Source organism: Cnephaeus nilssonii, assembly GCF_951640355.1.
Source record: "Cnephaeus nilssonii genome assembly, chromosome: 16".
Lineage (NCBI taxonomy): Eukaryota > Metazoa > Chordata > Mammalia > Chiroptera > Vespertilionidae > Cnephaeus > Cnephaeus nilssonii.
Window position 1 is genome coordinate 21,334,102 of NC_137087.1, and position 25,268 is coordinate 21,359,369.

General features: G+C 53.0%; 1 protein-coding gene across 1 annotated transcript in view; it reads right to left on the reverse strand.

Annotated features, from left to right (window-relative positions):
- Positions 1 to 15: 15 nt before the first annotated feature.
- The window catches only part of HK1 (hexokinase 1), a 61,268-nt gene continuing 36,015 nt past the window's right edge, over positions 16 to 25,268 (reverse strand). The window contains exons 5-18 of the mRNA XM_079794332.1: positions 23,823 to 23,918; positions 22,889 to 22,988; positions 22,593 to 22,776; positions 20,907 to 21,062; positions 17,940 to 18,173; positions 15,511 to 15,815; positions 13,961 to 14,109; positions 13,543 to 13,662; positions 11,979 to 12,074; positions 10,242 to 10,341; positions 6,875 to 7,058; positions 4,815 to 4,970; positions 2,395 to 2,628; positions 16 to 881 (exon numbers count right to left, since the gene is read on the reverse strand). Of these exons, the coding sequence (XP_079650458.1) occupies positions 737 to 881; positions 2,395 to 2,628; positions 4,815 to 4,970; positions 6,875 to 7,058; positions 10,242 to 10,341; positions 11,979 to 12,074; positions 13,543 to 13,662; positions 13,961 to 14,109; positions 15,511 to 15,815; positions 17,940 to 18,173; positions 20,907 to 21,062; positions 22,593 to 22,776; positions 22,889 to 22,988; positions 23,823 to 23,918 (2,259 nt within the window). The 3' untranslated portion in view covers positions 16 to 736. The remainder of the gene's footprint in view (positions 882 to 2,394; positions 2,629 to 4,814; positions 4,971 to 6,874; positions 7,059 to 10,241; positions 10,342 to 11,978; positions 12,075 to 13,542; positions 13,663 to 13,960; positions 14,110 to 15,510; positions 15,816 to 17,939; positions 18,174 to 20,906; positions 21,063 to 22,592; positions 22,777 to 22,888; positions 22,989 to 23,822; positions 23,919 to 25,268) is intronic.

The following is a 25,268-nucleotide window of genomic DNA, read 5'->3' on the forward strand; positions in this document are numbered from 1 at the left end:
AGCAGCACTCGGGTCTCTGAATTGGTACAAAGTTTACTAGGTCATACGACATGGCTCACAGAAGCGATGGGAAATTCCAATGAGGGCACTGTTTTGTTGGTTCCTTTTACACAAGAGACAAGACGCTTTGCCACAGGACCGCCCACCTCCCCCCGCAAGACAGAATGCAAGACAGTCACCATGTGGCTACCACCAGGCCCACAGACACACAACCCAGTGGCATGGACACGCCCGGACGGGAGCCTTGGGAGGCCAGACAGCAGTGGGTGCTGGGACGGGAGGAGGCGGCGAGCGCCCCTGGGCGGAGCGCAGGCAGTGTCTGCTGGTGATAATACATTTCACACGGGGGGTTCGTCCCCAAGGACGGGGCTGCAGACGCCCATGAGGCCTGTCAGATGGCGTGACTTTTCATCTCAGGCCAATAAATAATGCTGGGCGAATGCATAAATTAGAACGACACTTCACACGTGGGGGACAGACGGCCAGGGTGAGATCAACTCATGCAGAGTGGCAGGGCAGGGGAGGAGGGCCCGGGGGTGAGAGGTATTATCAGCAGCACACACCGATTTTGTACCCTACGGTAGGCGCCCGTGGTCGGCTTTTGCTCTCCTCCCGCTGTGGCAGTGGCGGGCTCTGGTGCTGGCGTCTCCCAGCTCCACTCGCTGGGAGGTTGGGGGGTCGCCGCTTGGAGAGAGAAGTAAGTGTCGGAAGGGCAGCAGGCTGGGGTCCGGGGCTCTTAGCTGCCCGGTTCGTCCCGGAGCCGGACGCCCACGGCCGTGATGAGGGCAGCCCCCTTGCCACTGCCATCTTCAGACAGGAGGAAGGACACGTTACACTTTGGCGACAGTTCCTTCACAGTTTGGTGCATGATTCTGGAGAAGCTAAAAAAAGAGAAGAAACGGGCAGGTAGGGTAAGAGGAAGAGACGCTGGACCCACCTGAAGATGCTAAAGGACCCTAATAATGAGGGGGCAAACAGGACAGGAGGGTTGCTTAGCAGCAGCGGTGGCTTATTGAGAATGGCAGGTGGGTTTACAGTCAGTCCTATCATTACACTTCTCAGCTGAGAATCCAAAACCAAACGACTCTGTACAGCATACAAGGGCCAGGGCATGAAGAATACACTGAGACACGCCTGTCCTCGAAGACACACCCTGAGATTCCCAGGGGACCAAAAACCAGGAACTGTGTGAGGGCCTCCATGGGCATGACATCATCTGCCCACAGCCGCAGCCCTCTGACCCCCAGCCCATCGCCAGCTACAGCCCAGCACCAGAAGCCACCAGTGGGAGGCCTACTAGTGAAGGATAATCTCTAAATGAGAGGCGACTCAAGGTCCTTGCATTTTTTGTTGAAAAGGAGCTAGACCAGACTGAGGATGCTCAGGACATCGGGGCTCTCAGAGGTAACATGGACTGCCCTTTGCTGAACACCTACCATTTACCTACACTTTATGGACATAATTTCCAGTCCTGCCAGCAGCCATTATCCCATGAGGAAGAGGAGACTTGGCAAGACTGAGCAATTGAATACCGCTTCCAAATGATGGTGCCAGGATTAAATCGAGGTGTGTGTGGCTCCAAAGCCTAGCTCTAAACCACCCCTGGGCGCTACCTCAGGGGAGGAAGAGGATAGTTATTAAGGTGGAGAGACGGGCCCATCCCCAGCCATGGCCATGAGGTAAGCAGGTAATGCCTATGAGGAGTTGGGTAACACGGCTTTTAAGTAGGGTGACGTTATGGCCTGGTTTACCTGGGATGGTCCCGGTGTAATCACTAATAGCACTCTCTTTGCTGACAAAAGTGTCCAGGAGTTCAGACAGTAAACTGTATGGTCACTATTCAGAAGAGCCAAGTTTTGGAACATGCTTGGCACCAAGAGCAGATGAGGTGTCGGGCACTTGACGGAAAGAAGTCCCTCCCCAGCCCCCTCCGGGCTACAAGCCCAGAGCCAACACTGCCCCGTGTCTCCTGACAAGCTCTGATTTAGCAGATGAACAAGACAATGAGCCCCCCTCCCCCTTCCCTTCACTCCCTCTCCCCACTTACCAAATAGCCTCCTGGCCAGGCTGCAGCTAACCAGGCTGGTGGGGAGGCCCACACCCCTCTCTCCCTCCTTTCCCGCTCCCCACCTGGACTCTGCCCCACCTAACTGGGCCCAGGAGGAGCCGGGAGAGGGACACGCCATGACCCTGGTGTGAGCAGGCCAGGTAAAGCGCTTCTCAGTTAAACTTCAGAGCAGTCCACGACCTCACCCCAGACCAGCCCCCGTTCCTGAGCGCACAGCCGTCAGGTGAGGCGTTTTCCTGGTGGGAATCACGTCCTGATGCCCCATAACCACCCAAGGACCTCGCGGCCCAGGGCGCTCCGCCCATCCCGACGGGAAGCCCACTCACTGCGGATGAAGCTTGTAGAGAGTTCCATCCACCCCCACGGTCACGTTGAGATGGTCCAGCCCTCTGTTTTCTCGGATCTTATCCACCACGGCAGCCATGCCCGCACCACACAGCTGCGCGGCCCTCTTGGACACCACCCCGCACACGGTCTTGACGAGGATACTGTCGTCGCAGGTGCTATTCAGGCCCAGCTGCTGGAGGATGGCCCGGACCTGGAGCAGCGCTAACCGGTCACTGAGAACAAAAGCAGGAGGCTGCATGAAGCATGACCCACGAGCGCTGCCTGGAAGCCCACTCACTGTACTTACCCGTGAACAGGTCATGGGGGTTTTTCCCACCAAAGTAACATTTATTTGTAAATTTTTAAATGATCCCCCAAAGTACTACCTGTTAAATTGTAGGAAACCTGGCAAATCTAGAGAAATAAATATGGAAAATGAAAGCCATCCACAACCCCAACACTGGGGGAAATGCTACTAACATTTTAATATATTTCCTCCCAATCTATTTTTTCTGACGATCTTTAAACAATGTCCTTCGTTCTGATGCACCACGGGCTTGTCCTTTACAGGTGGTTTTCTTTATTGCTTTTTTTCCTACTTCACACGTCTGAGCAATTGCCCGCCTCCTCACCTAAGAACAGGACTGAAAACAGCTGCCAGAGCATTCCATTCTGGGATGCACCAAACTTATTTAACCAGTTTAGAGAAATTCAAGTTTTTTGTAATCTTCTAATTTTCTGCTATTATGAAGTAATATATTTTTTGTTTGTTTGTTAATCCTCACCCAAGGATATTTTTTTCATTGATTTTTTTAGAGAGGGAGGGAGAAGGGAGAGAGACAGAAAGAAAAATATCGGTGTGAGAGAGACACATTGATTGGATGCCTTCAGGACGCACCCCAGGGACCAGGGATAGAATCTGCAACCCAGGTACGTGCCCTTGACTGAGAATCAAACCTGAGACCCTGTGGTGCATGGGCCGACGCTCTAACCACTGAGCACCAGCCAGGACGGAAGTAACATTCTAATGAAGTTTCCTATTTATAAATCTTTGACACATATTGCCAAGCGCCTTTCAGAAAGCTGCATCACTTTATTCCCTCCGCAGCAAAGTGTTTGGCTGACCTTGTCCCCCATGGAAAGGATCCCTTTTTAAAACACTTGGCAATTTGGTAAAGAATGGCATCACAGTGTGGTCTCATCTGCATTCTTCTCTATTAGTGAGGATGACCTTTTTTATTTTTTTCCATTTGTTTATTGGCCATATGAACTAACTATTATGTCAAGACTTATTCTCCTGGGATATTTGTCTCATTCTTACTAAACTGAAAGAGATGATGAGGACTATGTCGGTGGTAAGAGCAGCCAGCCCTGTGTGAGGACTCACTGTGTGACGGGTGCTTTACATACATCACCACGTTTCCTCTTCCTACAGACCAACCAATATACGTCCTATCATTCCCATTTTAGAGATGAGGAAACTGAGCCTGGGAGAAACTGAGCAACTCACTCAAAGCACACAGCCAGGGGGCAGAGCAGAGCTCAAGACCAGACCTGATCAAGCTCTTGTGAACTGTGCCACACTCTGCACCTTATCACGTGCAATGCAAATGGTCTCCTTTGTTCAAATGTTTGTTGTTTGCCTTATAAGTTTGACTACTGATTTATCTTATAGAAGCTATTAGTAAAATTTGGCAATCTTTTCTTTATGATTTCTCATATACCTCATTGTAACTTTTTGTTCCTGACCTTCTCAGATATGTGGAGTTCCCATTCATACATACGTAGTGAAGTTTATGTTGTCTTGTTTATCTGTGTCATGTAGATTATTAGACAAGCTAAGAGAACCGAGGAGGGTAGAGGACGTGGGGGAAAGCAGTGAGCAGGCTCCAATGGAGCCAATACTAGTGTTGCTATTGTGACCACTGTAAAGACAGGTAGTTTTTCACCCCTGTTTTTGTTTGTTTGTTTGGTGTGTTGTTGTTTTTTGCTTTTGCTCTCACCGTAAAAGATGGCAAAAGCAGAGATGAAATGCTTACATAAGAAAAGTGGGAGGAAGGCAGAGGCAGCTTGCTGTGGGGCATGCACACGGGGTGGGCAAGCTATTTGATCGCGGCTGCCACTCAGATGGCATGAGGGTGGGGCTGGACAGTGGTGCTGGGCTCTACAGGACTCAATGTCCCTTCAACACAGATGTATTTGTAATGCATCTCCACGATCCTGAACCTGAGTCCATATAACCTACTTACACACATAACTTCAAACAAATAAATATCATGCCCCAACATAAAGGATAAATAAGAGGAAAGTCACTTATAATAAAATGATAGGAGGAAAAATATCTCACAAATGGTGCCTGGTGACCCCCTAGTCAGGTCGACCTCCTACAGGCCCTTCAGGAAAGCCCCTCCCCACTCACCTCTCAATCTGAGAGAGATACTTGGTCTGAAAGATGCCCCGCGTCTTCAGCGGCTCAGAGATCTTCCCTCGGAAGAGGAACCCCTTCTTGGTGAAGTCGAGCAAGATGTTGCGGACAATTTCACCCAGGTACATGCCACTGATCATCTTCTCATACCTGAAACAGGAGGAGGGTGTCTATGCGAGGCCTTCAGTCTCACAGTCACCCTGGCTGGCTGACTGCCCATCAAGGGCATCACCAACCCGCACCCCGAGCCCTGTGCTCCCAGCAGAGGCAGAGCGTGAGGCCAGGAAGGACTGAGGCACCCTTACCCCTCGCCGGGATCAGAAATGGAACCACCAGCACTCGTGTCTAAGAGCTGGAGCACCTCCCTCCTCACCTAACTTCCTGCCTTTGCCTGAAAAACCCCATTCCAGCTCTCAGCTCCAACGTCCCTTCTCCAGAGGCCTGACTGCCCCCCCCCCCCCCCCGCCCACCAGGTTGTATCTGCAGATCTCGGACCCCGTGCCCCTCCCTTGTCCTTCACAAGGCACACAGGTCCACTGACGCTCACCATCCCTGCAGCCAGAGCCTCAAGGAGGTAGACCATGTGTGCCTTGTTCAGCTCTGACCCCAAGGGCCTAGCACAGCACGGCGCTGGCTCTCTGTCAAGTGCTCAATAAATATCTGCACAATAAGCAGACGGCTGAGTCTTAAAGGGACAGGAAGACAATGAGGGGAAACTTCCTCCTAGAGTGTTGGAAGGTTCTGCAAAAACCCAGAGTGCTTGGTCCAAGCACCGGGCAGAGCCGATGACGCCATGCTGGCTGGAGGATTCAGGCGGCACAGCACTCCCTACGGCTGCTCCTGGGGTTCTATTTCCTGCCTTCTCCACGCACAAGGGCCTCAAGAAATGACAGAGGATTTAAATGCGTCCATGACATGCACCCAATCCCAGCGTCTCCAAGCTGGGAAGTCTGGATACTCTGGGAAGAGTAACCTGGATACTCCAGATTTCAGGTGGTCCACAGAGGGGAAAAAACCACATGAAATGGTGCTATTATGATCAGTTCCCATCCAGTCCTTTCATTCCATCAAGGAGACCTTCTCAGTTAGGGGCTGATATGGCTTTTAGCACTTCCAGCCCCTGCTGACCTCTCTTTTAGCAAAGGGGGGGGGGGGGGGGTCTTTGTTTAGAGCCTTTGGTAGGCAACAGTGGCTAGAATTAAATAACGTTTTTCACTTTATGATTACCATCTATTTATGGTAATATTGAGTTTTCTGGGGTTTTCTTCCTCCCTCATTATGTTTAAGTAAAGAATATAGGCTGAATTACAGAAAAACATTAGTAATAGCATACGTGGTCTTTGGAAAAGGCAAAAATCATGAGGGTGGCCTAGAGAACAACTTACATTTGGGAGGTACTACCCAGCCCTTCATTCTGCTCCTACGGACACAGCTGAGACCCACACATCCTGCCGATGGCAGAGGATGCTGAATCCTGGGAACTGAGACATAAGTCACCTGTCTCTATGCTGGGGACACTGCCATCTCAGGGAGCGCTCCTGAGACCCAAGCTGAAAAGCTCCCAACAGCCACTAGGAGGTGCAGGAGGTCCCTACGGGAAGGAAGAATTGCACTGCGCCTAGGCCTCACCCTACTCCACCCCACCCCCACCCCCACCCCCACTGGCAGGTCAGAATTTCCCTTGCCCTTTGACAACTGCAGGTCAAGAGTTCTCTCCTTACACTAAACTAGACAAAACCTACTGACCAAGAGGAAGGCTACAATGCTCCAGGATGAACACGGTCACTGATGGGAAGTGGTGTGGCCCCCCACCCTGTCCCCAGAGGCACCTGGAGAGGACATCATCCAGGGCCCTCTTGTACCATGTTGGGGGCCCATCCCCGTTCCTGCTCTCCTTGGGCCAAAAGCCAAGGTCAGGAGGACACCCGAGGGAGGGACCGGTCTCCAAGCCTCTGTGTAGACCCCGCTCCTATTAGAAGCGTCTTTGATTGTAACAGGCAGAACGTCCTCCCTGTCCCGACCCCCTTATGCGTCTCCTCCACAAGCAGAATTACCTCTGTTTCCCAGCGTTTAGAGAGTATTCATCCACCAGGATGTCGTAGTTTGTTCTGATATCATCCAGACACCCGTTGTCCCCAAAAGCGCCCCACTCCATGTTGATACACATCCGCCCCTCGGTCCCCTCCAGCATCTCCACGTTCTTCATCTCCTCCATGTAGCAGGCATTGCTGCCCGTCCCTGCAATACACGAGGGGGAAATAATTAGCCGTGCAACTAGGCCGGGGCCGGGGGTTCCAGATAGGAGTGCGTTTTTGAGATGAGCAAAGTAATAGCGTCACTTTCCCAGTTTTCCAGAAAAATCTCAAAATATAAAAGGAGAGTCAGATCTAAACCATCCAGAGCATTTGATTAACTCACTTTGTACGAAGACATCAATACCAAGATCCTCCTGTTTCCTGCCCAGGAATGCAGGACTGTATTTATTTTAATAGAAGATGGTCTTACAATAAAGGGATGTATCTTCAAAGGTGGACATTTAGGCTTTATTTAGATTGGAAGGATATTTCTCTCTCCCATTCCTGCTCCTGCTTCCTCTCTCTTCACACACACAAACACACACACACACACACACACACACACACACACACACACAAAATATTAGGGGATTGTCTATTATTATACCATAGATGTCCACTTATCTTTTCTTCTTTTGTTGTTAACCCTCATCCGAGGATGTTTTTCCATAGACTTTTCGAGAGAGTGAAAGGAAGGGGGAGAGGCAGAGAAAAACATCCATGTGAGAGAGACACATTGATTGGTTACCTCTGGTATGTGCCCTGATGGGGCCGGGGATTAAGCCTACAACCGAGGTACGTGCCCTTGACCAGAATCAAACCCAGGACTCTTCAACCCGAGGACCAATGCTCTATCCACTGAGCCAAATCTTAGGGCCACTTATCTTTTCTTATCAAAGATGGTCATGGACTATGGCTGCTCAGTAACCTCTCCTACGTGTTCCAGAATGAAGCCCACAGTGAGACACTGAAGGACACTGTCCTGAGCATTTGAAGGGTGCCTTTGTAAAGTGACGATCCCTCACCACTTTGGTATCACAGACCTTTCTGAAAATCTGACGATTCTCCTGAGGACCTTTTCCCTGGGTGCACCACACGCTGTACACACACAATATGACCAATAGATTCCAGGGGCTCGGGAGCCTCTGATATCCATCTCTGAACTGCCCCGCAGCAGGCAACTCAGACTGTGGTTCCCCAAGGACCCAGTGGGACCACAAACTGTTTGCCGTTCTCGTCCATGAGGAGTTAAGTAGAGAAATTGAGAGGAAGTCATTGAAAACTTTCAAAGAGTTTTGATGCCATGATATCCAAGCTTGTGGTCATTGGCCTTGTCTCAGTGAATGGACTGAAAATTTAAAAACCAACCAACCAACCAACCGGACTGGTTCAGTTGGTTGAGCATCATCCTTTGCACCAAAAGGTTGCCAGTTTGATTCCCAGTCAGGACACAAACCTGGGTTTTGTTCAATCCCCGATTGGGGTGCATAGGGAAGACAACGGACCCGATGTTTATTTTTCTCTCACTCTCCCTTCCTCTCTCTAAGCATGTCCTCAGGGAAGGATTAAACAAACAAACAAACAAACAAACAAAAACCAACCAACTAACCAAGGAGGCCTTAGGAAAGGTATTTTAAATATGCTCCTGAATCGCCTGGAAAGCCTGCTAGTGAGGATGCAGATTAAATTCAGGTCTGGGGTGGGGCCTGAGACGCTGCATTTCTGACATGCCCGCAGGTGGTGCTGGGGCTGCTGGCCCATGGACCACACGTTGAGTAGCAAGGCCCTGGAGCACCATCAACCCGGCAGAATGCAGATACAGCTGGACTTTCAACATGAGGGAACACAAGGGCATCCCCACCGGCTAGACCAGTGGTCGGCAAACTGCGGCTCGCGAGCCACGTGCGGCTCTTTGGCCCCTTGAGTGTGGCTCTTCCACAAAATACCACGGCCTGGGCGAGTCTATTTTGAAGAAGTGGCGTTAGAAGAAGTTTAAGTTTAAAAATTTTGGCTCTCAAACGAAATTTCAATCCTTGTACTGTTGATATCTGGCTCTGTTGACTAATGAGTTTGCCGACCACTGGGCTAGACCAAAAGGGCTTTGGTCGTTGCCATACCTGAAGCAGAATTCATGTAACTGGGTTATTTTTGTGTTCTCAGCTCCCTTTCACCTAAAGTGTAAAACTGAGAAATGGAAGTGGGTGCAAAGAAAGCCAGACCATGAAAATCATACTTTTTGCCCCTGCGAGTTCTGAGCAGAGAGCTCGATGAGCAGGGAAGTAAAATGTGGCTTTGCATGCAGCTGGAGCTGTGGAGAACCCCAGCCCCACCCGCCTCGCGTGCCAGGAACAGCTACCTGGGCTGCCCTGACCCCCAGGCAGGAAGGTGAGGCCTGACCTGGGAGCGGAGAATGTGCTGTGTCACTCAGGCTTTGCATTTCACGCCCAAGCCCATTCATAAAGACAGGGAGGGGCTGGGTGGAGAAAGCTTTGCAAAGGAAAGGAAGAAACAAAGAGCCCCAAAGCCAGGCCCCCAGACACCTTTCACCTGGAGCTGCTCCCCACTTCTTTGAATTTCCACAGGAGCCCAAAGTGGTTTGACAAATAAAAAGGCCTCGCTGGCACCCCAGGGCAGCCGTCTGGGCTTTTCCCTCCTCCATCCCAGCCCTCGGTGAGAGGCCAGGCAGCAAGGCGCACCCTCCCTGTCCACGTCGGGTCTGCAGATGTTGGCTAAGAAACAGGGTTCTTTTCCCAGCATCCCCTGACACCAGCAGCAGGTCCAATTAGACGAGTGGTTTTCCCACAGCCCAAAACAGTATGCTTTCGGAATCAGTGCTCCTAAGGCCCAAGCCCCTAACGTGCTTGGGCTGTAAGGGGACAACCTGCAAAGCCAGCAGATGACCCTTCTCAACCCACTTCAGGGGCTGGGGCTGCTCAAACAGTGGCTGCTGGCACCCAAGACGACTCTCCAGCTCTTTCCCACGGTCAGGCCGGAGGAGCCCGCCTCTTCCTTCCCAGCCACAGGCTGGCAACACCTGCCTGGAGCTTCCCCACACCAGCTCCCGTGCTCCCACCCCCTCCACCTGGCCACGTGAGCCACGTGAGACCTCCTCCCTGGAAAGCTCTGCTCTCGACAGTCTGGTCACTGTCAACGTGGGAGGTGCTGGGGAGGGAGCCCCTGCAGGGTTCTGTAGCCTTGGTCAAGGATACAACTCTGGAGGTGGTACGGGGACAGGACTGACCGATCCCGTCTCACACAGAGGGCTGAGCTGCTGGTTCGAGGCCCCACAAAACAGGAAACCCCAGCCTTCCTTGCCCCGAGGGGAGAGACCTTCCAGGACACCCACCTACGATGAGTCCAACCTCACAGGTGGGCTCCTCATACGCACAAGTCATCATGGTGCCCACCGTGTCGTTGACCACAGCCACCACGTCCAGATCAAATTCCTGGGGAGAGAAACGGACACGGCGTGAGCCTTAGGGAGGGACGCACTGCCTGGCGGAATTCCGCAGGCTCACTGGGCTGCTCTACAGTCCGAAAGCTCCTGGGCATCATCTGGAACAGTTTTCTCGCCAGCCCATAAAAGGCACTCAAATGCTCCTTCACTGACTGACCACCTCCTATTAATGATGTAGCTACCGTTTAAGATCTAAAGAAAGGAAGTATTATTAGAGAGGCGGCCTGGGGGGAATTGTTGAATGGATAAAAGGCGAGGGACTTAGCCCAAAAGCTCTTTCTCTTGGAGTTGAAAGCCTTATAGCCTTTCAGAGGGCAAAATGCAAAGACCAAACCCACTTCTCAGAATCTGTCTTTCAGAAATAGCCATGCAGGTACACAAAGATACATGGACAAGGGTATTTACTGCATGACTTGCATGAGCCAGAATGAGAAACCACCCAGAAATAGATCAAAAGGAGCTGTGGGAACCATGGTTCAGAAGAACTGGGACTTGCTGTGTTAAGTCACTAGGTTTAGAGTGGTTTCCAACGCAATAATATAAATTAAGTTACACGTGGGACATATTCATGTCACACACATCCATTACTCCAAGGACCCACCCGAGAAGCCCTTTAGAGTCCCCAGTGGTCAAGAAAATATACCCGATGCAGCCATGAAAAGATGTCTGCTTCCTATTAAATTTAAAAAAAGCAACTTGTTATATAGCATATGTGGCATGATTACAATTTTTAACAAATGTGTTGATATATGCATGGAAAGTAAGTTGGGGGAACACTAACATTGAGTTGTGAAATGGGCAAAAATAGATCATCGGGTTTCTTCTCAATGACATACTAGCTGCTGGCTAGCATACCCTTCAGGTGCAACCACTCCCTCCTTCACACCCATTCACTTCAGTCTCCCTGGTCATCTAGGTATTCATGTGTCTGCTCTCTTAAGCTGGAAATGTTTAAACTGGTGTGTTGTTGTTTTTATTAACTTCTTACTGATTCCCTGATTAATTAACGAGCTAAATGAAATCTCTGGAATTTCTCATTTTCTATTTTGTCAATGTTCTCCAGCCAGAGGCCAACAGAAACACAGCTGTGGTGGAACAGAGCTAGACTCCTAACTGGTTGCGACCCGGGAGAACACCTCCCGTGGGGCGTCTCGGCGTGTCAGCCCTTCTTCTAGGATTTGAGCCCTGGTGGATGGCTTCAGGGAGGGGTGAGAGAAGGGGGGCTCTGGTCTGGGTTGGAGGCTGTGGGGGAAGCAGGGCAGTTCTTTGCGTGTGTGCTGAGCTTGCCGTGATGGAGGTACATGCCCATCCTGCCCGGTCCCATGGCGGTCAGCAGTGGCTGCGATGGTGTTTGTGTTCTGTGAGACTGTTGTGTCCAACAGGAGGACACCAGGTCTGACAGTAGTGCCATGCTCTTTGCAGGAGAGTTGTGATTTTACCTTTTCAAGCAAACTATCCTTTAACAACTCAAAACTGTTCACCTCTGTCTTACTGCCGACTGTTGGGGGACCTTCCTACCCAGGCCATGTGCCTCCGGATTGTTTGAGTTCTTTATGATCAGCAAGCAGGATTCTTAGAACCCAAAAGCACAGGCAAAATGTTTAAAAACATCTTTGTCATAGTTACCTCTCTCCTTTTTACCGCATCCCGTAGTAAGGTGGCTACGTCGTGCCCCACGCAGTCGGTTGCCTTAAACCCCTTCGTCCAGGTGATCAAGATTCCCTGAAACAGGAAAGGCACCGGGAGAGTCCTGTGAAATTAACCTCTAGGGGCAGAACACAAAATTCCTTCCCTTCCTGAGTCACTATGTGCGGAGAATTCACAGCACAAAACCCCATTCCTTCCTGAGTAAACATCTGCTGAGAATGTACAGCAAGACTATGCTGGGGAAACTGAGGCGCAAACCAATAAAATACTGATAGTCCTCCACAGGCCCGACTCCTCCTCACCATCCTCACAGCCGTCAGTTTACAATCCCCATTTCACAGATGGAGAAACTGAGGCACAGAATGTTAAAGGTGCTGCCCCTGACATAACCAACTAGTTCCCCTGAAGAACAGTCTGCCAACAACCTAAGTGGAGAAATGCACATTTTTAGTAGCACTGTTACTACCGAAAGTGAAACCGATTGGACCGCAGTGATGCAGTTGGTGGGTGTGTAAGTGAACTGCAAAACACAAGCTTATATGGATCCAACTGCTGGCACCCAACAGGCCTTAACCCTTTGCACTCACTTGCTTTTTTCTCGATTCCTTTATTCTAACGCTAACCGTGTTGAGTCACACTCGACATCCGAGTGCAAAAGGTTAAGAGGAAAAAAAACCTAAGTCAGCACTGTCACTGCATTAACTGGCTCCCAGAGGCAGTTGCCCGACCTAGCTTGCCTAGTTCTGCCAATCATACGCTTCAAAGCCTGACCCAAGGCCAAGTGTGATGTAAGGTCCCCTCCGGGGCCTCCACCCTGGCCACGCATCACCTGAGACACACAGAGGCACTGTGGCTCTTCCTGCAAGGCAGGCTTGGTCTTGCCTCCGTGACTCTGCAAAATAGGTTCCCTCTGCACAGAACATGGCCAACCTACTGACCGCCCCGGCACAGTGCAGGCTGCTGGGAGGCCGGGCTCCTCGGGACTGCAGGCTCCCTGAGGACAGACACTGTGACCTTCAGCTCCATCCAGTTATTAGCACTCAGCAGGTGCTCAGCACTGACCCCACGCAGGCAGTGGCCTTAAACCCCTTTCCATCCCATTTACTGAACATTTCCATGTTGACCCTGTTCTGTCCTATTTATTGAACATTTATCAAGTATTTCTTCTGATAGCTCTCTGTGCGAGGGCGTGTGGGAAACAAAGGTCCTCACTCAAGAGCATAAACACAGCGGAAAAGACATGATCACTAATAACTGTAGGAGGTGCCACAGTCGGACAACACTAGGAGGAACAGGGAACACGGAGGAGGGCTCGGTTCTTTTTGTCTGAAGGACAAAATACTTCCCCGCAAAGGTCAATGCTTTAAGTGATAAGAGTCTGAAGATGTCCTGGAGGGTGTGGCAGAAAGCCTGGGTCGCCCTCTGACTGTGACATCTGGGCCCTGCGGACCCTGAGGAATGACACGGAGGCTGGAGGAGGCCCCAGAGCCAGCTCGCACTGGCCAGCGGACAGTCAGCGCTGCCCCGCGTCTGACTCACTCACCGCATCCAAGCTCGTCTGCTTGCAAGGAAACGAGAAGGTGAAGCCCAGAGGCATTCGGGGGCCTTTGATCCCCATGTAGTCCAGGAAGTCGGAGATGCAGGAGACGATGTGGTCAAACAGCTTTAGGAGGAAAGAGCAGATCACATGTGTGTCCTCTGGTTTCATACTTTCAATGCACTCACACAAATGTACACGGACGCACACACAGACATACACCCTGACACGTCAGAGTACGCCCCCCTCTCCGGGACCCCCTGAGCATCGTAAGCCCAGCGTGGCTGAAGTGCCTGCTGCTTTTGGGCCACAAGGACACCTGCACGGCTGCAGGCACCACATGGCAGGGGTTGGGGCCCACCACGGCCACCGGCCGTGTGACACACACACACACCACGGGGGTGTAGAAGCAAAACCGTCTCACCTCCTCCCCCGTGCCCTGCATGATTTCGACGGGAATGGCATAGATCTTGTTGTGCATTTCCACCGTTCTCTTTTTCCCACTACGGATTTTCACCAGCAGGACGCGGAAATTCGTTCCTCCAAGATCCAGGGCCAAGAAGTCACCATGCTCTGTCGTAGTCAAGAACAGAAAGAATCTCAAAAACAGCCAAGTGCCTCCTGGCAGCCAGTGACCCTAGGACTCGAGGCTTTCAAGGGGAAAACCCCCGTATTAAATAAAGGGGAGGAGCTCTAAGTCTCTCCTCCAGCACACAGCTCAGGCTCAGAGAGGGGTGGCCACTCACTCACGGACCACCACAACCTGTGAGCCACACTACCAGGACAGAAGGCCCCACAGATGAACCAGTCTTCACAGCAAACTAACTTCACCAGCGTTACTGAAAAGCCTGGCAACAACCTAATTATGGGAAACCTCACACAATGATTAATAACATCTGTCAGTGTGTACGGTGCCTGCAGACATGGCCACCATCATTCCCCTCCCTGTCACACACTTGCTGCTTTGCAAAGTGACTGAAGTTCTTCCCATTAAAAGGTGGAGTCTGTTTCTCCTCCCCTTGGATCTGGCCTGGCCAATGACTTGCTTTGCCCAACAGTGTGGCAGAAGCCAAGCTGAGCCAATCCCAGCCCAGGCCTCCAAGAGGCTTCAAAGTCTTCCCTCTCCCTTGTGGACCCTACTGCTACCACGTGAACACGCCCTGTGGCCCTCTGGAGGGTGAGACACATGGCCAGGCTCTCCTGCACCCCAGCTGCTGCTAACCAACTGCTCGACATGTGAGGGAGGCCCCTCAGCTGACCCACCAGTGACTGCGGACACATGAGTGAGTCCAGCCAAGATCAGCCGAGCCTGGCCCAGGTGAGCCACCATAAACTGCTGACCCACAGACTCACAGGCAATAATGAGTGGTTGCTGTGTTAAGGCACTAGGTTTAGAGTGGTTTCCAATGCAATGATATAAAGTAACTTTCACGTGGGACATATTCATGTCACACACATTCATTACTCCAAGGACCCACCGAGAAGCCCTTTAGAGTCCCCACAGTGGTCAGCTCCAATGGTTAAGGGCTAACCGCTATTCTCCAATCTGCCCGGCTGTGACAATCCCTAGGCCTGTCTGCCTCATGCACACCATCAGGGCTTAGGAGGGGTGCGTGGGTGTTTATCCTACCGGTTTACCGTGTTTGTGAGACAACCTATAGCATCTCGGGGAGCAGGGTGTGCCCAGCTCGGTTCATGGAAGAAACCCTTTGTAATTCCCAGCAGGCTGTGGTCTTAGAGAAGGCGCCTGCCCAGGAGGCCCGACCAGGGGAGTCCAATGCCCTGAGTCACACACGGGCAAGTCCGCGATCAAAATGAAAAAAGAGCGTGTGAGTGAGTTTCTGGCTCTTGCCAAAATCATGCAACGCCAGTGCCAATGCACCCGCCGGAGAAGCCAACCTCCCTGCTGCCCGCTGTGCCTTGGTCACTGGTGTGAGAAGCAGGAGGGCACGGGGGCCCCAGCAGAGGCCTCACCGGTCCCATCCGGAGTGCTGCGGACGAAGGAGGGCAGCATCTTCACCACGGCCTTGTCGTTGGTCTTCTTCTTCAGCCCCATCTCCATCTCGGCCCGCATCCTCTTCTTCACCTCCAGCAGCATCTCCTTGGTGAGGCGGAAGTGCGCCAGCGTCTCCTCGATCTGCCGGTGCTGCTCCGCCAGGCGGTAGGCCACCGCGGTCACCATGGCTGCCCCCTTGCCGCTGCCACTCTCCGAGAGGAGGAAACGCACATCGCAGTCGGGCACCAAGCGCCTCAGGGTCTTGTGGAAACGTCGAGAATACCTGGAGGAGGGGGGGGGGTGCAGGGGGGGCACAAGAGCTGGACTGAGCCATCTCTCAGGAACCTCCTGTACCCCCACCCCCCACTTTCTTTTCCCACACTTCAATTCCATTTTCTACACTTGCTCCTCTCATTAACAAGGCATGCACGCCCGCTGTAGGAAAGTTAAATGCGGACAAGCGGAAACGAAAGACAAAATCACTCATCGTCACACGATGACTCCCTAGGACAAGACTTTTGTGCAGAATCGCAGGTGCTTGTCCCACGGGATATGTGATGTGCAGGAGAGGGTTCTCATTATCACACAAGCATCGGACATGGAAATCCAGGGTCCACAAAGGATCTTGTCCTCTGCCTCGAAGAGGAGAGACAGCACAGCGCGCAGAGCCCAGAGCTGGCGTGTCAGACGAGGGGAGCGCGTGGTGAGCCCCGGCACCTCCCCAGCGGGGCCGCGGCCTGCGCCGAACCTTGGAGTTCAGAGGATGACCGTGTCTGGCTGCCAGCGATGTGCGGGAACTAAAGGCGTTCATTAAACGCTTAGATCAGAGACTGGCATGAGGGCGAGGGCTCGATGGTCACTCCTGCTTTTCCCTTTCAAGTGGTCCTTCCCCCCGCCCCAGGGTCTGGGCGTTCTTAGTGGCTAGAAGAGGACTTGAGGACAGGACTTGCCGGGACACAGCACGTCCCCGGAGCCTGTGGTCTGCTGTAAGTAGGGACGGTTGCCTGCCAAAGGAAACGGGGAAGCGGGAACCCCGAAATACTAACAGCGGTCGACTCCAGGGGCGGGGTTAAAACGACTTCTGTTCCCTATGTAACTTTTTAAATTATCTCCAGTGTCTGGACTGAATATATGTTACTTCTAAGATAAGAAACACTTAGCCACGGTTATGTTTTAACGCTTTGTACGCCATAAGCGTCTATAGACGCAATTAAATTCAAAATATCGGGGCGTGCGGGGATGGTCTCCGTTGTGGACGCGTGGCAGTTAACTGGTTAAATGTGATGTTGCAGGTGAAGAGTGGAGATGGCTGGCTGGTGGTAGCAGCTGCTCCACAGCGTGACTGTACTTCATACTGCTGAACTGTACTCTCAACACTGGTTAAGAGAGTGAATTACGTATATATTATGTGTTTTTGCCACAATTTTAAAAACTTTTTAAACGTCACGTTGCAAATCTCTAAGCTTCCTTGTCTAAACATTTTCTAAGAAATCCTCTCCAACCCCCACCAAGATGGCTCATTCCAATGTCAAAAATGTACAAAGACTTGAAAAGTACAAAGAAGTAAACCGATGACCCTGACAGATAATAATATCTCACTGGCTCAAAGCCTATCCCCTCAGCACCACGTACCCACTTCCGTGGGAGCCAGCCTCCGTTTTCCCGTCACTAGAACTGGGTGTGAAGGTGAGCACCCACCTGCGAGGCCCCTTCACCTGCACATCACATACCCCGTGGGACAAGCTCCTGCGATTCTGCACAAAAGCCATGTCCTAGGGAGTCATCGTTCAAACTCAGCATGAAGGCTTAGCATTCACCTTCGGCCTTTTACAAGGGGAAAGCCATGTCCTTAGTGGCCTCCGAGGGCTGTGGGAGCTGAGGCGTCCCACAGACGAGCAGGCAGCCCGGGGACGAGGCCCTCGTCATCCGCGGGGACCACTTACAACTTACATCTCCCTCTGGCTCTCAGAGGCAAAGTGTCGGCAAGGTGCCCGTTTAAAAAGGTAACGCCTGAGGGCCTTTCACAGGAGCTTCTACATCAGGAACGTGGGCGCTGCACCTAAGACCCACGCTTCCGTGAGGATCGGGGTCCCTGACGACATGAGGACCAGGAAGAGAACTGAAGATGCAGACACATCCCACCCAGCGCTCCTGGCAGCCGCAGAGATCACTAATAAAGCTCACGGAATGGGAGAGGGGACAGTGCCGGGCAGCAGCAACACCGGCGAGACTGGCTGAGGGCCGGACACTGCCCAAGTGGGCGGCCCCGACCTTTCTGCCCAGAACCAGGCCCTGTCTTATCCGCCAAAAAAAACCCAATTCCCACTGAGTGCAAAAGCCCGACCTCTGGAGCAGGTCCTTAGCCCAGACGGGTACTGATGCCAATGACAGCAAAGGGCAGACTCACTGTGGGTGCGTCTTGTAAAGAGACCCGTCGACACCAACCGTGGTCCGCAGCCTGGGGATGCCCTTGTTATCTCGGAGGCGATTCAAGATGGCGCCCAGCGCTGCAGCCACCAGGTTGGCAGAGCGGAACGAGACGATGGTGCACACGTGCTGGACGGCGACGCAGTCGACATCGGACGGCTCCACGCCCAGGCGGGTCAGGATGTCCTTGGCATTGTTGAGGCCTTCCTTATTCCTGTAACGTTAGAGGGCCTCTGGTGAGTGAAGGACCTCGCCGGGCAGCGCAGAGCGCGGAGGGCCCAGGGTCCGGGAAAGGTGCCCGCCGTTCCCCAGGGTGTGCGGCACGGTGCGAAGACAGAAAGGAGCGGGAAAGGGGTTCCTCTACAAGAGATGCCAGTCAGGCTGTGAAAAATCGTGCTCTGCTGGGTGATGACATGCACATGGAAGAAGTGGAGAGGCGAGACTGCAGGCCTCTGAGCAGGTGGAGCGACAGCTGCTTCCACCCCGGGGCTCGGAGTCAGGGGCCCGGTCTCCCCGTCTGTGAGCTGCTGCTGGAGGCTCCCACTTTCTGCCTCGATGGTTTCCAATCAAACTGTAATTTTCTGCCCACACGCTTTGTCTATCTATTGTTGAAGTGGTTCCAAGGTACTTTACAGTTTCGTTACTATTATAGGTGGTGTCTTTATTTTATTTTTTTTTTCCTTTAATGTACCATAGTAAAGTCAGATGTTAACAATGGGGAAAACTGCATGGGGGATTGTGGAACCACTCTGTGCTATCCTTGCAATTTTTCTGTAAATCTAAAAATATTCTTAAATAAAAGATTTATTTTGAACATATATACCTATTTTCATTACTGCCAATATATAGAAATATAATGGACTTTTGTATCTTCTCTCCAGACACCTTCCTAACCTCTCCTGTTACCCAGTCACTTGTCTAGCTATGTCTCAGTGTTTCATACAGACAATTGCCATCTGCAAATTATGACAGTTTTGCCTCCTCTTTTTATTTTTATTCTGATGCCTGTAATTTCTTTTTCTTATTCTTTTACCTATTTTTGCTGTTGTTAATCCTCACCTGAGGATATTTTTCCAATGATTTTTAGAGAGAGTGGAAGTGGAAGGGGAAGAGACAGAGAGAGAGAAACATCGATGTGAGAGAGACACGGGCCGGGATCGAGCCTGCAACCAAGGTACGTTGCCCCTGACTGGAATCGAACCTGCGGCCCTTCAGTCTGAGGGCCAACACTCTATCCACTGAGCCACGCCGGCCGGGCTCTTTCTTATTCTTTTAAACACCCGCTAAGACTCCAGGGCAATGCTGAACAAAAACGGGTGATGCTGCCTTGCTCCTGACTTTAAAGAGAATGCTTCTAACATCTGCCCTTGCAGAATGCTTGTAACAGGCATTTTAAAGAAAGCCTTTATGACAACAGACAGGCTTTCCTGAGCTAGAGTTCAAGTGGGTTTTTGTTTCTTGGTCACCAAAACGCCAACGCGAGACACCGGCCCAGCGGAAGGCAGGCATTTCCTGGCTTTGTCAGCGAGCCTGAAGACAAGCCAGGAGCATCCTGCCCCCCCCTCCCAGCCGCGGACCAGGAGACGTGCAGGGCGGTTGGCTGGAAACAGTCCCATGCTCCCTGCTTGCGGCAGCTCTGCACCAATCACTCCCCGGACAAACGCCAGTACATCCTGTGGCAGAACAGCCGGCCAGACAGACTCCTTCCCACTTCCATCAGCCTCCTCTACCACAAAGACAGCTCATGCTCATCTTCTCCCTGCAGCCGGAGCTATGAAGCACTGGCTCTCTGACTTTCCAGGACCACAGCAGGGGCAGCGGGAACGGCCACCTTGTGTGGAGATGAAAGGGCGTTTCTAGCACCAAGCTGGCCCTAACTTTCAAGCAGGAGTCCCCCGACCAGGAATTGACCCCGCGGCACACAGAAGCCAGCCGCAAGACCGGAGCCCTGTAGCTCGGGGCGCCTGACCACAGCTGCCACAGGACCAAGGTTACCCTCTCCCCTCTCGGGGCGAAGGCCTGCCAATAGCAGTCTCGGCAGAGAAGTCTGGGTTTCTTATGTTGAGGCCAAAAGGCAGCAGTCAGGTTGCTGGCTGGAGTCTGTTCCTCTGTGTCTATCTGTCCTGTCTCACGTGTTAACCACTGTTTCTCAAACTTGAGCCAGGGAACATGTCTTCTGGCTGCTGACCAAAGTGAGCTGGGTTTTCTTCACTATGCGAAGACACTGTAACTCTCTAAAGGGAGGACAAATATGCAGTATTTCCCAACCCTATTGGCCACAGAACCCTTTCTTCAGGGAACACCTGTCTGGAGTCGCTAGGGTTCCTCGGAACATAGTCTGGAGAAGGTCCTGATATCCCAAGGAGGAATTCCAAATCCAGGCCCCGGGCTCGGTCAGCTCCTTGTTCACCACTAGGATCACCTCTAATCTCACCCTTTTGTGGGGGAAGGGGAGAGAAACGGGGGCTGCTTCTGCAACTATGTCCTCCATGAAGCATATGCTGCTGACTAGGACATTCTTTTTCTTTAAAAAAAATGTTTTTACTGATTTCAGAGAGAGGAAGGGAGCGGGAGAGAGGGAGAGAAACATCAATGATGAGAGAGAAGCATGGATCGGCTGCCTCCTGCACACCCTCTACTGGGGATCGAGCCCACAACCCGGGCATGTGCCCTGACAGGGAATCGAACTGTGACCTCCTGGGTCATGGGTCGATGCTCACTGAGCCACGCCGGCCGGGCTAGACCATTCTTTAATGTGCTGACACCAGGCAGACCAGCCCTGCCGGGAGACCAGCCCCGGGCAGGACAGCTGAGAGGGGAGAGAGGGACCCAGGAAGCCCTGGAGCTCCTGAGGGAGAAGCCCACCAAACCGGGACTCACGTGCAACAAGGGACCGGTCGCTCTTGTGCCCCCACGGCCCCCCAGAGCCTCAAGAGAGAGCACCTACCTTTCAATGGCTGACACGTCGCTGGTGTTAAACTTCCCTCTGGTGAGCAGCTCGGGGGTGATCCGCCCTTCGAACAGAAGGCCCTCCTTGGCCATCTTGACCAGGATCAGTCGGACCAGCTCCCCCAGGTACATGCCACTGATCATCTTCTCAAACCTACAGGAGGACAGCACCCAGGCGCTCGTTAGGCCCTTCCCACGTACCCACCCCTGGGCAACTCGGGGAGGGGGACAGACACAGGAGGCGCGCCTCATCCCTCACCAGCCTGCAGCCTCGCGGGCAGGCAAGACCACACACGTGTGAATAAGCAACAAGGGGACGCCAGGGGGTCATGCCCAGGGGGGCCAACAGGAGGCGAGCACCCAGGGGCAGGCGGGGGAAACGTTACGACTTAGAAATGAGCAGAGTACGATCACCTCTTACAGAACTTGATGCTATACTTTAAAAAAAAAAAATTGTTTTTAATTTATTTGAGAGAGGAAGGGAGAGGGAGAGAGAGATAGAAACATCAATGATGAGAGAGAATTGCTGATTGTCTGCCTCCTGCACGCCCCACACTGGGGATCGAACCCACAACCCTGGGCATGTGCCCTGACCAGGAATCGAACATGACCTCCTGGTTCATAGGTCGATGCTCAACCACTGAGCCACATGGGCCGGGCTGATGCTGTACTTTTAAAGGCTTCTCATCCTCATCACTCTCTCGGAGATGGCCCAGGCCTGTGGGAAGGAGGTGGCCAGGGAGCATTCTCTCCGTTTCCCAGCTCAGAGGGTGCATGGCTTCTCGGAGGGAATGCTGAGCAGATGACGGGGCTGAGCTGCCGCCATTCCCACGGGACCCCTGTCACTGGTCACTCCCTGCACTCATGTTCTCCCTCTCCAGCCTAAAGGACCAAGAAGAGTCTGCTTTGGGGAACCCACTTCTCCCCTACTGACCTCACCCTCACCTCCAGGGCAGGCCTCGGAGTAGCTTAAAGCCCATCAGCTCATCGCACTGCTCTGGCACATTCAGCCACAGGCCGATCACAGAGTGAGCCCCCCTCTCGCCTCCCCTGGGAGGTGCGGACTCTGTAACTGCAGCCGCCCAGTGCTGCATGGGAGAGACTGCTGAAAATGGGGGTTCGGTGCCATGACGAGGGGCCAAGAGAAAGCCCTCAGCAGAGCAGATCAGAGAGGCAGGTCCGTGCCCGGGTGGCGGGCCTGTCCTGAGGGCCCAGCTGGCACGCCCAGCGCTGGCTGTGACACAGCAAAACAACCTGTTCCATTCGGAGGCGGGCCCGGAAGCCGAGGATGCTGCTGGACCTGAGCCCGGCCCGCCCTCATCCGTCAACACGGGCCCAGAGAAACACCGTTCTCATTGTTCCTGCTCCTGACGGGACCAGACAGGACCGCCCAGCCACGCCGTGTGGAGGATCCTGGCAGGAGAGAGCCTTTCTGAGTCCTACATGCCCGCCTGCCACCCCTAGGACCTACTGGAACGGCCTCTGTGTGACCCTGAGCTTGCAGGAGCCGGTGCAGAGTCCACAGCTGGGCATCTCCCCAAAGGAGTGTCCGTCAGTGCAAATCTGACGGGCTTTTCGCTCTGTGGGCACCGGGCTTTCTGCCCGTTCGGCCCCCACCCCAAATCTCGTGCTAAATGTCCCGAGGCATACAGATGACGAGTACGGAAAGGTGGGTGGGACTCACAGCTGCTTCCCCGGGTTGAGAGACCCCCGGTCGATCTCGCGGTCAAACTCCGTGCGGATGTCTTCCAGGGCCCCGTCGTCCCCAAAGGCCCCCCACTCCGTGTTGATGCACATCCGCCCCTCGTCGCCTTCCACCAGGTCAATGTGCCTCAGCTCCTCCATGTAGCACGCGTTGGTGCCAGTGCCTTGGAGAGAGACGAGAGCAGACGCTGTGACCACACCCGAAGTCACAGAGAGGCCGCGGCGCCTTCTGGACACCCGGGCTGAAGGAAGGGACGAGGAAACGGGGGACGTTACCGATGATGAGGCCGACTTCACAATGCTGGTCGTCGTAGCCACAAGTCATCATGGTCCCCACCGTGTCATTCACCACAGCCACGATGTTGGCATCATAATCCTGGGGACAGATAACAGGACGTCACCGTCCACTCCCACATGGGGGCAGAGGTCACAGCCTTAAAGAGAAAGAGGCCCGGCCGGTTTTTCCCTGCGGTTAGAGCAGTGGCCTACGAACTGAAGGGTCCCGGGTTCGATTCCAGTCAAGGGCACGTACCTCAGAGTTGCAGGCTCCATCCCTGGCCCTGGTCGGAGTGCATGCAGGAGGCAACCAATTGATGGGTCTCTCTCACAACAATGTTTCTCTCTCTCTGTCTCTCCCGCTCCCTTCCATTCTCTCAAAGAAAAAAAGGAAGAAAATATCCTCGGATGAGGATTAACAAAAAAAAGCAACACAAAAAGAGAGAGAGTGGTTTTCATAACCGCCGTTGCTCCTGGAGGCGGGGCGGCTTTCATCCCCGCTGGCACTCCCATTAACCGGACCACGTACGTGACTAAATTATAGAAACTGCACAGCCCCCTGGACTATCTGGCTTAAGATTCTTCTCCGTGTGGATTTTATACACAGAGCCACCGCCCTCTGCAAACCACCCCACCACATCCATGTGCTGGCTGCCCTGCTCCCCACCACACAGGCTGCACCGGCTCACACGGTTTCCTGCACGGCCCAGCCCTCCTCTGTCAGGGGGCGGCCTCCCCTGTCAAACCACCCCACCTTCTGGACCGCGTCTCCTCACCACTTGCTTCTTCCTGGGCCTTCAAGACCTCTCACGTGATGCCTCAGGCCATGCACTATGCCCCCCACTCCCAAAAGCGTTGTTTTAGCACACAGATTTCTCCCCCCACACACCCCCCACCTCCGTGTGGCCAAGGCAGGTGGCCTAAGAGCAGTTACCCCGCGTTTTTTGATGGCTTTGTTAAGCAGCTTCACCACATCCGCTCCCTCCACTCCGCTCGCTTTAAATCGCTTTGTCCAGGTGATCAGAATGCCCTGCAAAGGAGAGCAGATGGGGTTGGACGGAGAAGGCTGGGAGGCCCCCAGAACCCCCAGGCCCTTGGGGAGACTGCTCAAGGGCAGTGACAAAGCCGAGGCCCAGAGGACCGAGTGGCTGGCTCCAGACACACTGGGTAACAGGGCCAGACTGTCCCGTTTCCTGTTCACCCTCTACACGGTGGATTCCTCTGGTGGCAGCCGCCACCGGAGTGTTACACAGCGTGCAAATCTAACTGGACGTCAACTGCACAGCCAGGCATCCTTCCAAAGTGAGTACGGGAAATCGGTTATTACTGGATCCCCCTCCACAGCCCCGAGGAAAGGAAGCCAGAGCCAAATGAGAGGAGAAAATGCCACGGCAACTTTGGCGAATGAGCCTCGAAGAGGCAGGCACTGGCGATTTCAGGAAAATGTGGGCTCTGCATGTAATTCATGTCTCTTTCCCAACTTTGGGACTTAACTCCCATTTGAAAGCAACGACTCCACTATTTCTACAACATGACCCCTTTCTGTCTGTACGCCCATGGAGGAACCTCAAGAAGGATAAACAGCCAGTGGGTATTTCCTTGGGCATGTGGAATGGTAGGAATTTTACTTTTTGCTTTACCTCTTCATATTATTTCAATAGTTTCACAAATTGCTTTTGTACTTAAAAAAATCAGATATGAGAAAAGAAAAATGACTGTTCCATTTGACAGTGTTTCTCTGAATGGAGAAAATCACTGTAAGGAACGTGGCAGGGTTGGGAAGAGCTGCTGTTCAGGCCCGTCAGCCGGCAGGGGGGACGGGGGGGCAGGTTCTGTGTGGCACGGGCTGCCCCACTCACTGTGAAAGCCACACGGCCTGGCCTGTAGGGTGTACGGAAGGGTGAGTACTTGGGATAATTTGTGGTTCTTTGCTCAGCAGCAGCCCGCACCTAAACCAGGCATTCCAAAAGCCCCTGGACAATGTGTTCTTCCTCTCACCACTACTCCCCTTCCCCCAAAAAAACAGACTCCGAGAACATGGTATTGTGGAAAGAACATGAGGCTGGAAATCAGAGACCGGGTCCTATCCCCCCAGTGGACAGTGACTCTGCGGGTCCCGTTGCTCGTCTGGGGAGTAAGGCAGCCCGTCTAGATTCGGACCACCTTGAAGGTCCAGGCAGCCTTGTAATCGGAGTCTGCAATCCACTCGGGTCCTGGCAGGTAGCACAGCCCCGCCCAGGAAGCCCTCCCGGGTGGGGTCCAGGCCTGCCCACGGGGCCTCCGCCTTCGGCTCCTTCTCTGCCCGCAGTGCCCTCTGCCAGGCTTATCTGCTCCACCCTGCGAGGATCTCGTGGCCCGTGATGCCTCCTTTCCTGGAAGA